Genomic DNA, 11,401 nt, shown 5'->3' with positions numbered 1-11,401 from the left:
TGGCTCAAGGGACAAAGTTTGAAAGAAATAGATTATTTTTTTTATAAATAGATATTTATATCATTACTTGACACTAACCAAAGCTATTTCCACTTCTACATTTTTTTTTTATTTCCTGTTGATTTTTTTCACTGCATTTCCCCAGTACATCAGCTTGGAGCATTGAAAGGTAGAGCTGGCTACGATTTTTGAAAAAGTATTTTCATCTTTGTCAAGCACATTGCTTGTCCTATTTTTGTCCGAAGTTGGTGTCTTAACGTGACTCCTGTATCAACGGCAGCCATGAGTGCCTTGATAACAAACACAGTCGGAAATGACAAGGGTGAAAGCTTCGACTTCATGCAAAATCGGATCGAGTCGCTGAGCAGCAAAATGGACAAGCTCATCCACATTCAGGAGAAGGTGCTCTACAGACTGGATGGGATGTCCCATGACATTGATGACATTGAAAAGGATATGGAGAATCTGAAGGTTGACAAGGAGGAGATCCATTTGCCACCCAGGGTTATGAACCAGACCCAGGTGATGGGGCGAGAAGTGAAGAAGATCTGCCAGGAGATGAGCACCATTATGTCGGCAGTGAACCAGCGGTCTGAGCAGCAGGCTCAGAAGCTGGAAGGGATGGAAAAGCTGGTCCTCAGCATGCAGCAGGTGATCAGCTTCATTGGGGAGACAGTGAAGAGTTCAAAGATTATGGAGCTGATACTCAAAGGTCCGACTTCTAGGAAGGTCTCCAAACCCAAAGACAATAAAGGAAAGCAAGCTATCAAGAGAAAATCATCTGCAGACACAATAACCAAGAAACAGGACAAGGTGAGACTAAGAGTCAAAGTTGTTTGTCTTGATGTGTCTACATTAAAAGTAAAGATTTTAAAAAGCATTTTAAAATTTGAACTATGTTTAGTGTGCATTATCAGCGTGGGCATCTAAAAGTGTTGCAGCACGTCAGTCAGTATGGACACAATGTCCCATCCTTGTCAGTTATGTAAGAGATACCATCATTTCTGCCTTGCTGACTTCAGTGTCTTAGATCTTTCCAGGATCTTGTTGGTCTTGGCTGAACATGTGAAAATGATCATAGCAGCAAGGCTGACCATTAACAGTCCTCGTGCCTCAGAATGTGACTTGGCCTCTCTGCTAAATTATTCATTTAATGGGCAGGCGTAACGGGTAGTGTCTGGGCTTTGGTATGTTTACAGAAGTGCTGAAGGCGAAGAGAATAACAACACCATTTTCTTTTATTGTGTTGTGCCATTTACTTCAGTCATTGCATGACTGCAATAAATATGTCACTTGTATCTTACTGTATATGAAGCCGTTATTTCATTTTGTACTTGTGTTGGATCTCTTTCCATGCTGAACGCAATATGTTGGCATGAGACTTACTGTGGGACCTCCCGGCAGGGCACGAGAGGGCCAGTGGTGAAATGTGAGTGGCCCAGTTTAGAAATGCTGTTTTTGGATTGGGGCCGCTATAGTGTTTGTGTTCCAAAAGGGATTCGACCCCTTCAGCCTATAGGAGTTAGGTGTCAACAAATAGTGATGTGTCAATGTTTCTCCTTTTCTTGCTTTAGCAGATTGTTTCTCTCACTGAGTCACTGTGTCTCATACCCGTTTATGCGACATCAACTTTTACTATTTTCAGCCGTTACACCTCTGCAGTAAAGTGGGTATTAGCCCATGCAACGTGATTCTATGCAAACTGCAGCGCAAAATAGCTCTTCATAAAATTTCATTGGGATTCCTGCTGATAATGCTGTCAAAGCAATTCTGGTTTAAAGGTGCTTGTAAAAGTCTGCATTTAACATGGCATGCAGTTCTTGGAAAATTCTGGAAAGCAAAAACGTGAATATGCACTTTTGCAAACATGGTCTTAGTCCCGATGCAGGCTGAAATGTTTAATTTTATTTCCAAAGCTTTTTGTTTGGCTAGTTTGCCCAGTCACTAAAATTATTTGACATTTTAAAACTTACACAAAAACATACCTTTGACCTCCAAAAATCAAATCTTGTTTTGATTATCTAATCATACGACCGTGGCCCTGTAATAAAGGTCAGTAATTGCTGCTTGACATCAGCGGTATGTGTTGCACTTGCAGACATCACCACACTCTTATCGCTTGTGTTGCTGTAGCGTCATATCACTTTTCCTCCGTGATCTACAAGCAAATAGCAAACCTGAGTGATTGTGATGTCAGGTGCTAACGTTATCACACACTTGAGAAAACACTGACTGTATGTGAGAAGGTCACTTTCTTTTTCCTCCCAAATTAAATCAAAGATATGACTCTCTAAATTCAGGATAATTAAAGTTTTGTATAATAAAGTTAATTCTGATGACTAATGACCTCATACCAATCTGATTGCTTCAGTGTGCGTCAAATTTCAGAGAATTTCTGTAGTCGTCAGAGCACTATTTCATCTTACGCCACATACAGAGGTGTGACATTTCTGTCAGTTACTGAGGCCTCTACACACTTTCCCCTCTCCCCAATCAGAGATTTGAGCTCCTGAACACAGTGCTATCACTGGGGAAACACTGCACTCTTGTGATGTTTACCTCACAACACCATTCAGAGAACAAATGTGAGACAGCCTGCGGTTCAAGACAGGTTTTTCCATGCTGACCTGATCTGAAAGTGTTAAGTGCATTTCCTCAGCTGAGAAATTTGAACAACGGCCCACGGTTGCTTGTAATATTTTCCGCTCAGGGTCAGCATTGCATGCCATTGCTGAGTGCGACAAGTGATAAGCTATAAATTCCCTACACTGCTGCTGTCCATCCATGTGCCATGAATAATCAAAAACACGTCTTACTAGTTGATATGTTTGTGCATGCTCAATAAATGTGCTATAACCTCTAAAATGAAAAACAAAACAGCTTTTGCTTAGAACTTGTCCATTTTTGTGCCATTTTTATTGAATAATTTATTCATTTTGGGGGGCAATATACATGATCCTAACTTTATTAAATCACCTTTTTGCTGTAATTTTAAAGTTTTGGTTAATTTGTGTTGTGTGACATTAACTTCATCTTTTTTTTTGTTACAATTCATAGATAACATGTGATATTTACTCCATTCCATGTGCATCTAAACCTACTAAGCATTGTATCTTGCCTTTTTTTCCCCTTTTTAATAGAAAACTACCTCTAACAAAACCAGTAAAGGGAACCAACAGATAACCTCTGCATGTGAGCCCAGTACTCCACAGCCTTCTCACAGGATAAAGCTCCATGGACCAAAGCATTTCCTTGCCTCCCGCAAATGTGGATATTTTGTACGTTAATTGTGATTTTAGACTGTAGAAACTTTTTGTAAGTTGTTGATTATGTGCTTTTGCATTTCTTCCCTTGTTCTTAATGTTTCTGTCTTTAAAGACTGTAAATTGTGTTGTTGGGCTGTATCCGTGATAAGGAAAGTGCAACAAATTGATAACATATTTCCACATAGCCACATCAAAATGAATGAATGATGAATACTAAATTAATTATTTAGCCTTTAACTTATTTGTATCTTTATTTCATAGATGAAAGACCATAAAAGCAGTGATGGGGCAGATAAGCCTTGTCTGAGCCCCAAAAGTCAAACATCTCAAAAGAGGACGAAGCCACAAGACACAACAGGTACTGAGAACTAACATATTCCATAACTGCTTTATCAATTAGACTTATTTATTACTAAACATAAAAACATGCATCTATGGCATGAGATATGTCAAAATGTCAAAGCAAAGAATTTGGCAGCCTCACACTTACAACCTCACACCTTACAACCTTTCACAAATACATATTCAGTCATGAATAATGACAGAAAGCTATGATAAATATTTATCAGCTTGTAAAAGTGAACATCTCAATTCTCTTTTGCTTTTTTTTTTTTTTTTTTAGTAGATAACATCTCACTGAAGAAGCAGGATTTGCTTCTTCAAGAGGTCCAGAAACTCAATTGGGAAAACTCAGAGAAAACGGCAAACCAGCTCACTCCCAGAAGCCTGGATGTGGAGGCTGCAGTTCCCCCCATAGAGCAACAGCTTGAGGATTCCCAGGCGGTTGAGAAGAACCATGAGGTTGTTGAGGCATCTATTAAAGAGGAAGTGCCGAAAACAATTCCTGAGGGAGAGCCAGTGGTCACAGAGCAGGAGCCTATGCTTGATAAGGAGGATGCTGAGAAGGAGAAGGAAGACAACAAGCTCAAAGTCCCAGAGGGAAAAAAGAAAGAGGAAGCTTCTGCTGCAGAAGAAGTAGCTAAACCCCCAGAGCTGCCTGCTACCGTTGACGATAAAGAACCAACACCTGCAAGGTAGTTTGAAGATCAACAGGTCCATTCACAGAAAGTTGATATGCATCTATATTACATACACTCTTAGAAATAAGGGTTCCAAAAGTGTTCTTCTACAAGGGCTGAGGTTCTACCTGGAACCATTTGCTTCTGAAAACCATTTTCCTGAATAAAGGGTTTTAAAAGGGTTCTTGGTAAGACTAAGGGTTCCAGGTGGAACCTTTTATGAAAACCAAAAAGGGTTATCTATGAGGACAAGCCGAAGAACCTTATATGGTTCTACTTCGCACTTTTATTTCTAAGAGTGTAAGATGTAAATCATAAATGAGGCATGCTGCTTTTCCTTGTCTCTTACAATTTACTTGATTGCATCAGGTTTGGCTCTAGGAAATAGTGAATGCCATATTTTATTCTTTTCTGATGACACTGACTTTTTTAATTTTTTTAATTTTTTTTAGAATAAAGAATCATAACTGAGCATCTAATGTCAGAATTAGCCAATTATATCTGCGTTACCATTAATCCTGTTTCAGGCCCGATGCCTCCCCAGCTGAGCAAGACCAGGTAGAGGAGACGAAGGAGACGAAAGAAGACAAGGAAGAGGATGTCCCAAAGCTCGAGTCTGAGTGCTGTGTCTTCAAGTCAGATGAAGTTGAATACCAGTTTGACCTCAAACAAAAGTTGGAGATGGGGGCGAAGGAAAATGATGCAGAAACGGAGGAAGATGGCAATGTTGATCGCTACTTTATAGGTAAGTCAGGGCGAGGAAGTTAAGTTATTAATGATTTTCTGTAATGTTTTTGTTATGGAGACATTTAAAGAAATGACAGTTGTTTGAATTAAGATCCTCAAATAGTAGCCTCTATTGTCTATAGTTGTTTTTCACAGCATTCAAGTGAGGATATCAAGTTGATATTAACATTCTGTTTGGTGCATATTAAGCAAAAAGTAAATAAAAATACAGTCCAGGGCTGCCAAAGTAGTAGCAGTATATAAATTGTGTCACCATAAACATAGATTACTCATCTTACTTGGTACAACATGATAGTATAAAGTGTGAAGGTTGCCTGCTCTGTATACTCCTCTGTAATATCGAGACAGCGACTGTGTTTATCATAGCACATTAGTATACAATGTGCTAACTCGATTATGGCAGCCATGTACCCTTTCAAGCACCCCAGCATATCTGATCATCAATGAAGCTCCCGTGTTCTCACATTCCTCGTAACCCAGTAAAAGAGATTGTATCTATTCTCTTGTCCCCCCGCTCCACTTCAGACACCGCTCCTCCTCTAGCGGCTCCTTTTAATCACCGCATTGTGTCGGCCAAGCCTAATCAGATCAGCAACTTCTACACCATCAGCTGGCAAGACATACTGGGCGGGTGAGCATTGTGCTTCTGCGTATCATATAAAAAAGTAAAAAAAAAAGAAAAAGGAAATGAATCCACCTACTGTGACTATTTGATCAACAACAGATCAAAGACAGTGAGAGAGAGTTTTAAATCCCATAGAGCCTGATTGCATAACCTCCCCCCCTCCTCGTCTTCTCCCCTCTTCTCTCCCCTGGTTCATAACTTCAGAGTCACAACAGTTATTTTTACTTCAGGACTGGACGGTATGTGAAACAGTATCCCTGGTGCCAGCTGGGAGCTAATCACTAAGTGTTAATCCAAGTCTTCAAAGAGGAGACAGAGTCCAGCTCGTATTTAATGAAAAAAACAGATTAAGCATCCTTGTCTGAAGCAAGATCTGAAACAAGATTTCTCATGGGAAAACACACACAAAAAAAGTCTATTTTGCTCTCTTACAAATATCTAGGCTTTGAGATGTTGCATTTGACATGATAGGAGTTGGCAACCCCTGGAAAACTGATTTTCTTCTTCCTCCATTCATCTTCAAGGGGTCGTTTCGGCCAGGTGCATAAATGTGTTGAAAACTCATCCGGTCTCACTTTTGCAGCCAAGGTTATTAAAGTCAGGAGTCAGAAGGAAAAGGTACAGCATCTAACACACTACAGTGACTGTAATTAATTAGATGTATTTTAATAACGAGCCCCACATGCCACATGATATAAAAAGCTTGGTTACAATATCTAGTGCACTACACTTGGAACAGAAGCAAAGGGAATACTTCTCACCTAAGTGAGAAATGTTTGACCTAGAAGAGAAGATGCATTGTTTCATAGTAGAGAGCAGCTGACAACTCTGATTGTGTGCGCATGCGTGTGCTCATTGGCTTGTGTATCTGTGTCCATGTTTGTCTGTATTGATCTGTCTGTCTGCACTTGTGTTTCTGGTAGGAAATGGTGAAGAATGAGATCCAGGTCATGAATAACCTGGACCATGCCAACCTGATCCAGCTCTATGCAGCTTATGAGTCAAGGAATGACATCATCCTTGTTCTCGAATAGTATGCTCCTTCTTTTTAATATTTCCAGCACATTCATTTATCGATTTCTGAACGAATGACAAAAACAACAAATTGATGAATTTCTTGTTTGTGTTTGATTCATTGTGAACACTGGAACGTTTGTTCATGCCTTTGTTGTTATCCCCAGTGTTAGTGGAGGTGAGCTGTTTGACAGGATCATTGATGAAAACTACACTTTAATGGAGCTGGACGCTGTCATGTTCATCAGGCAGATCTGTGAGGGCCTGCAGCACATGCACAAAATGTACATCTTGCACCTGGACCTGAAGGTAGCGATGCCACCTATTGTCTTTATGACTCTTTTTGAATCTTTTACATCTCCTTCAGTTTAATGTACCTCTATTAAAATCCTTGTTTTGTTGTACATTTCAGCCTGAGAACATTCTGTGCGTGAGCAGAGTCACAAACAAGATAAAAATCATCGACTTTGGTCTCGCCAGAATGTAAGTGCTGGCGTTTACTTCTCTTTTATCGCCTGCTGGACCTTAATGTAAAATATCATTGATGTTATTTTTCGCCCACACACACACACACAGATATAAACCAAGAGAGAAACTGCGGGTGAATTTTGGCACTCCAGAGTTTCTCGCACCGGAAGTCATCAACTACGACTTTGCGTCATTTAACACAGACATGTGGAGTCTCGGCGTCATCACCTACATGCTGTGAGTAAACACGCAAACTCATGCCTACGCAAGTGTATCACGCAGACTTTGCAGACTCATATCAATGTGTCTTCTCGCCAGCCTGAGTGGTCTCAGCCCCTTCCTCGGTGATGATGACAATGAGACTCTGAATAACATCTTGGCCTGTCAGTGGAACTTTGACGAGCAAGAGTTTAGTGATACGTCAGAAGAAGCCAAGGATTTCATCTCCAGGCTCCTTATTATAAATAAAAGGTATCTGTCATGTTTATGTGTCTCTGATGTTCATGTGATGATGTTAATCGTTATCTGTGCATCATATTTATGCATCACTGATGTTTCCCCAATCAGCTGGAGGATGAGTGCATCTGAAGCCTTGAGACATCCTTGGCTGTCGAGCACAGGGCTTCATCATCGCCTTCATTCAAAGGTACAGAATACACAGTTATTTATCATAGAGAGGATGAATTCTGAAATACATGTGTGTGCAAAATGGTTTTTCACGTTGATTTCAGTAGACTATTAATTTTAGAAAATGAATAGAAATACTGTAGAAATAGTGAGCAACATGTACTATTTTCTCCCTGTTGGTACATTTGTTTTCCAGCTGATCATTTATCGACATGTTGTCGTTCACTGTCCCTTTTTCCACAGAAAACCATGTGCAGGTCACGGCAATCATCATGTGTGCTCGTGCCAAATAGTTGAGGTTGGTGTGATATTTTGTTTTTTGTGTGACTTTTACGTAATTTTTCTTTGCAAAATTCTTTTTTCTCATCTGAGGCACAAATATTACACTGACTTAACCACCTCACAGGAAAATATTAAAAACAGCCACAAGGGGGAAGCATGTCTCAAATTTTGAGGAGGGTGCCAAAGCAGGGCCCCTTCCTCTTACAGATACAATATAACAACTATTGATTTTTAATTGAATAATTTTCTGTTTTAGGGCACTACATCGATGTGACAGCTCCAGCTGTGGCCACTTGGACCAACACTCCTGTCCATGTGTATTACCTAAACTTCAGTAGATGTACCTCTAGCGTTTCTTTTGAAAAGTCCTTCACTGTGTTGTGTTAATGTCACAAATGTACCAAAGCAGTCTTCAAGCAACGCAATAGGGTTTTGCCATGAATTATTTACTCCTCATCAATGTAATGCGAGAGAAGCAACAGGTGAAGAAAAATAATAATAAGATCGTGTTACAATATTAAGCGGTTTTCATTCAATAAATGCGGCCTCTGTGATTGTTTGTCGAGGCAAGTGTCAGAGAGATTAGTTTTCAGTGAATGGTGGTGTTTTAATGCGCTGCAATGATTTGTGAGGTTTCGTTTCCGTCCTGTTGTCAAAAATGGTGCTAAAGTCATAGCATGACCTTTGCTTTATTCGACCCATTAGCATATAATGTCACATAATGTTTGTCTTGAAAGTTGCACATTCTACGTATACAGTATACTTCACTTTCATTTATACAATCTCTTATCTATAACCAAATATGTGTATAAGAAATACACTACCATTGTTTGCTGCTGTTTTCATTGTCCTACTGATAGAGTATAGTCGAGAACTTAAATGTTAGAAATATACCTCAACTGCTCAAGGCTATACAACATGATGTGACCGCCATAACTCGTGATGCCTTTCTCCCCTCTCACTTAGAAATGTTGTTTCCGAGCTGTAAATAGACGACAAACTGTAGATTTTAAATCCACGTGTTGTCAGGGCTTATAGAGGATGTTTATTATTGCGCTGTACGTCAAGACAGAGTTTGTGTGGCTGTTGTCATGAGGTGTAGTATGTGCACTTTATACTGTTATTTATTTTAACACATATATCATATATCATATATCATATTCGCTGCTAATAGAATTCATTTGATTGTGCCGTGTGCCTGAGCTGCCATGCCACTGGAGTGCACTCTGGCTGCATATTCACATCACTCTAGAGGCTTTTTTCAACATTTCAAAGTTGTCTTTGAAATACCTTCTGTGAAGGTTCACTATATACACTACCTACTTAATGATAACTCAGTGCATAAACTATTGTTAGTACTTTTACGTTTTTATGATTTTTATGTTGTTGAACACGGAGTGACTGTGAAAGAAGTTGTCGCCACCGAGTGTTGGAGAATCTAAATTCAGCATGTAGTTGTGTAGTGTGTAAACCTCCATTAAAGTGGAACTGTTTTCTTGTAGTCCAATTTTTTTCACTCTTCGATTTAACATTAGCACAGAAGCACACAGAACTTTAAAGGGGTTTAGTGAAAAACTTTAAATATTTATATTTGACTATACATTTTTATTTAGATTTAGGTGAGAACACCTAACGTAGGCATTCTGGTGTATGTAGTGTATTATGTAATTAGAGTGATTACGTTATGATTTATGTAATTATGTATTTTGTAGAAGAAAACGTCTCATCTTGCCTGTTTATCTATCTTTTGAGGATCATAATGTGATCAGTGAGCAGAGACGACTACAAATACACCACCGTTCAAAAGTTTGGGGTCACTTAGAAATGTCCTTTTTTTAACGAAAAGCAATGAATATAACATTAAATGAATCAGAAATACACTCTATACATTGTAAATGTGGTAAACGACTATTCTAGCTGCAAACGTCTGGTTTTTAATGGAATATGTACATAGATGTATAAAGGCCTATTTCCAGTGTTCTAATGGTACATTGTGTTTGCTAATCGTGTTAGAAGGATATTGGATGATTAGAAAACCCTTGAAAACCCTTGTTTTCTGGTTCTTTGACAAAAATCCTTATTTCTAATCTTGTCAAGGTCTTGACTATATTTTCTATTCATTTTGCAACTCTTTTGACGAACAAAAGTGTGAGTTTTAATGGAAAACATGACAATGTTGTATAGGTGACGGCAAACTTTTGAACGGTATATAGCGGTGTTTGTAAATGCTTCCTCATTTTTCAATTGAAAAAAAGTAATAAGAAAACCAAAAAAAACTGTAAATAGTATTTACAAAAACCCACACAAAAGATACTGTACAGTAAGTATAATTACTGTAAGCTAACTTTGTTGCTATTTTTGGGTAAAAAAAACATGTGCAGCCTTGGTCTATTTGAACATTAAACACATAAAAAAACTGATTCCAGGAGCCTAATAAAGAGCAGAGGAGCATCTTATTATGACAATAGTGATGATGATCTATCAAGGATTTTTACTGAGGTTGCTGGAGGTGAATGGCAGCATGGAGAGGAGCATGTGTACATTTCAAGCAACATTTCCCCAAAGTATACCTTATTCTTCATCCTGCTCTAGTCTTTAAATGACAGTAACGTCTTATTTCACAGAACCGCAGGGTTAGTCAGGGATACGTGCAGACTTTATGGGGGAGTACCATGGGAAACATGTATTTAATTATACAGAAATACCAGAAAAGCAAACTGTGCCACTGAAAAGCACAGAAACCCGGTACTTGTCCAGTTTTACATCCAGTGGTTTGAGACTGTCATTGACATGAAATTGTCAGGGCCGACAAAATAATTCACAGTTTTGGGTTACTTTTATTCTTCCTCCATTTTGATTTATATAGCGTGCAGTGGACAATGACAAGAGAGATGGATGACAGAGACAAACTGTCGTCCATCCATATGAAAACCTGAAATATATTGAGCTCAGGCTCCTTTTGTGGTATGTTTTCCTAGAAAGCGGACGAAAACAGAAGTGCAGTTAAAAATGGAAAGCTGTTGGAGGACTCGGCACAGAATATCCGATATTAAAGCCAAGTCTTGAAGAAACTATTATAAATAAGGTGAAAAGGACAAAGTGATAACTGAGGCCATTCCTTTAGTGTTATATTGATATTTATTGTGGTTGTCAATGTATTTTTGTAAAATGTATTATCAAGTGCAGATTTAGTGGGGAGGAAAATACAAATATAGATCTAAAGAAAAATCTGCTGCCACAATGAAAAACGATATTCATGTTATTACAATATTGGTTGGCTTTTAAAATGATTATAAACATTTACAGTGCACTAGATCTCACATCCTAACGAAACGTATGCATATGTAAAAACA

The 11,401-nt window shown here is 38.8% G+C and overlaps 1 protein-coding gene across 2 annotated transcripts; it reads left to right on the top strand.

The window, feature by feature from the left end:
* Positions 1–9,491, top strand: mylk4a (myosin light chain kinase family, member 4a). 2 transcript variants are annotated; one of them, XM_083890034.1, is made up of 15 exons: positions 1–813; positions 3,141–3,278; positions 3,528–3,624; positions 3,889–4,300; positions 4,813–5,030; positions 5,558–5,663; positions 6,182–6,275; positions 6,581–6,690; positions 6,839–6,980; positions 7,084–7,154; positions 7,248–7,376; positions 7,458–7,610; positions 7,707–7,785; positions 8,010–8,064; positions 8,305–9,491. In XM_083890034.1, exons 1-14 carry the CDS (start codon positions 283–285, stop codon positions 8,061–8,063), a joined length of 2,334 nt encoding a protein of 777 aa, XP_083746160.1. In that variant the 5' UTR covers positions 1–282; the 3' UTR covers position 8,064; positions 8,305–9,491. The 2 variants fall into 2 exon arrangements, with proteins under 2 accessions (XP_083746160.1, XP_083746161.1); XM_083890035.1 differs by lacking the exon at positions 3,141–3,278.
* Positions 9,492–11,401: the final 1,910 nt, after the last annotated feature.

Source organism: Microchirus variegatus, assembly GCF_963457635.1.
Source record: "Microchirus variegatus genome assembly, chromosome: 5".
NCBI lineage: Eukaryota > Metazoa > Chordata > Actinopteri > Pleuronectiformes > Soleidae > Microchirus > Microchirus variegatus.
The sequence above is the reverse complement of the archived record's forward strand: the minus strand, read 5'-3'. Positions and strand labels throughout refer to the sequence as shown.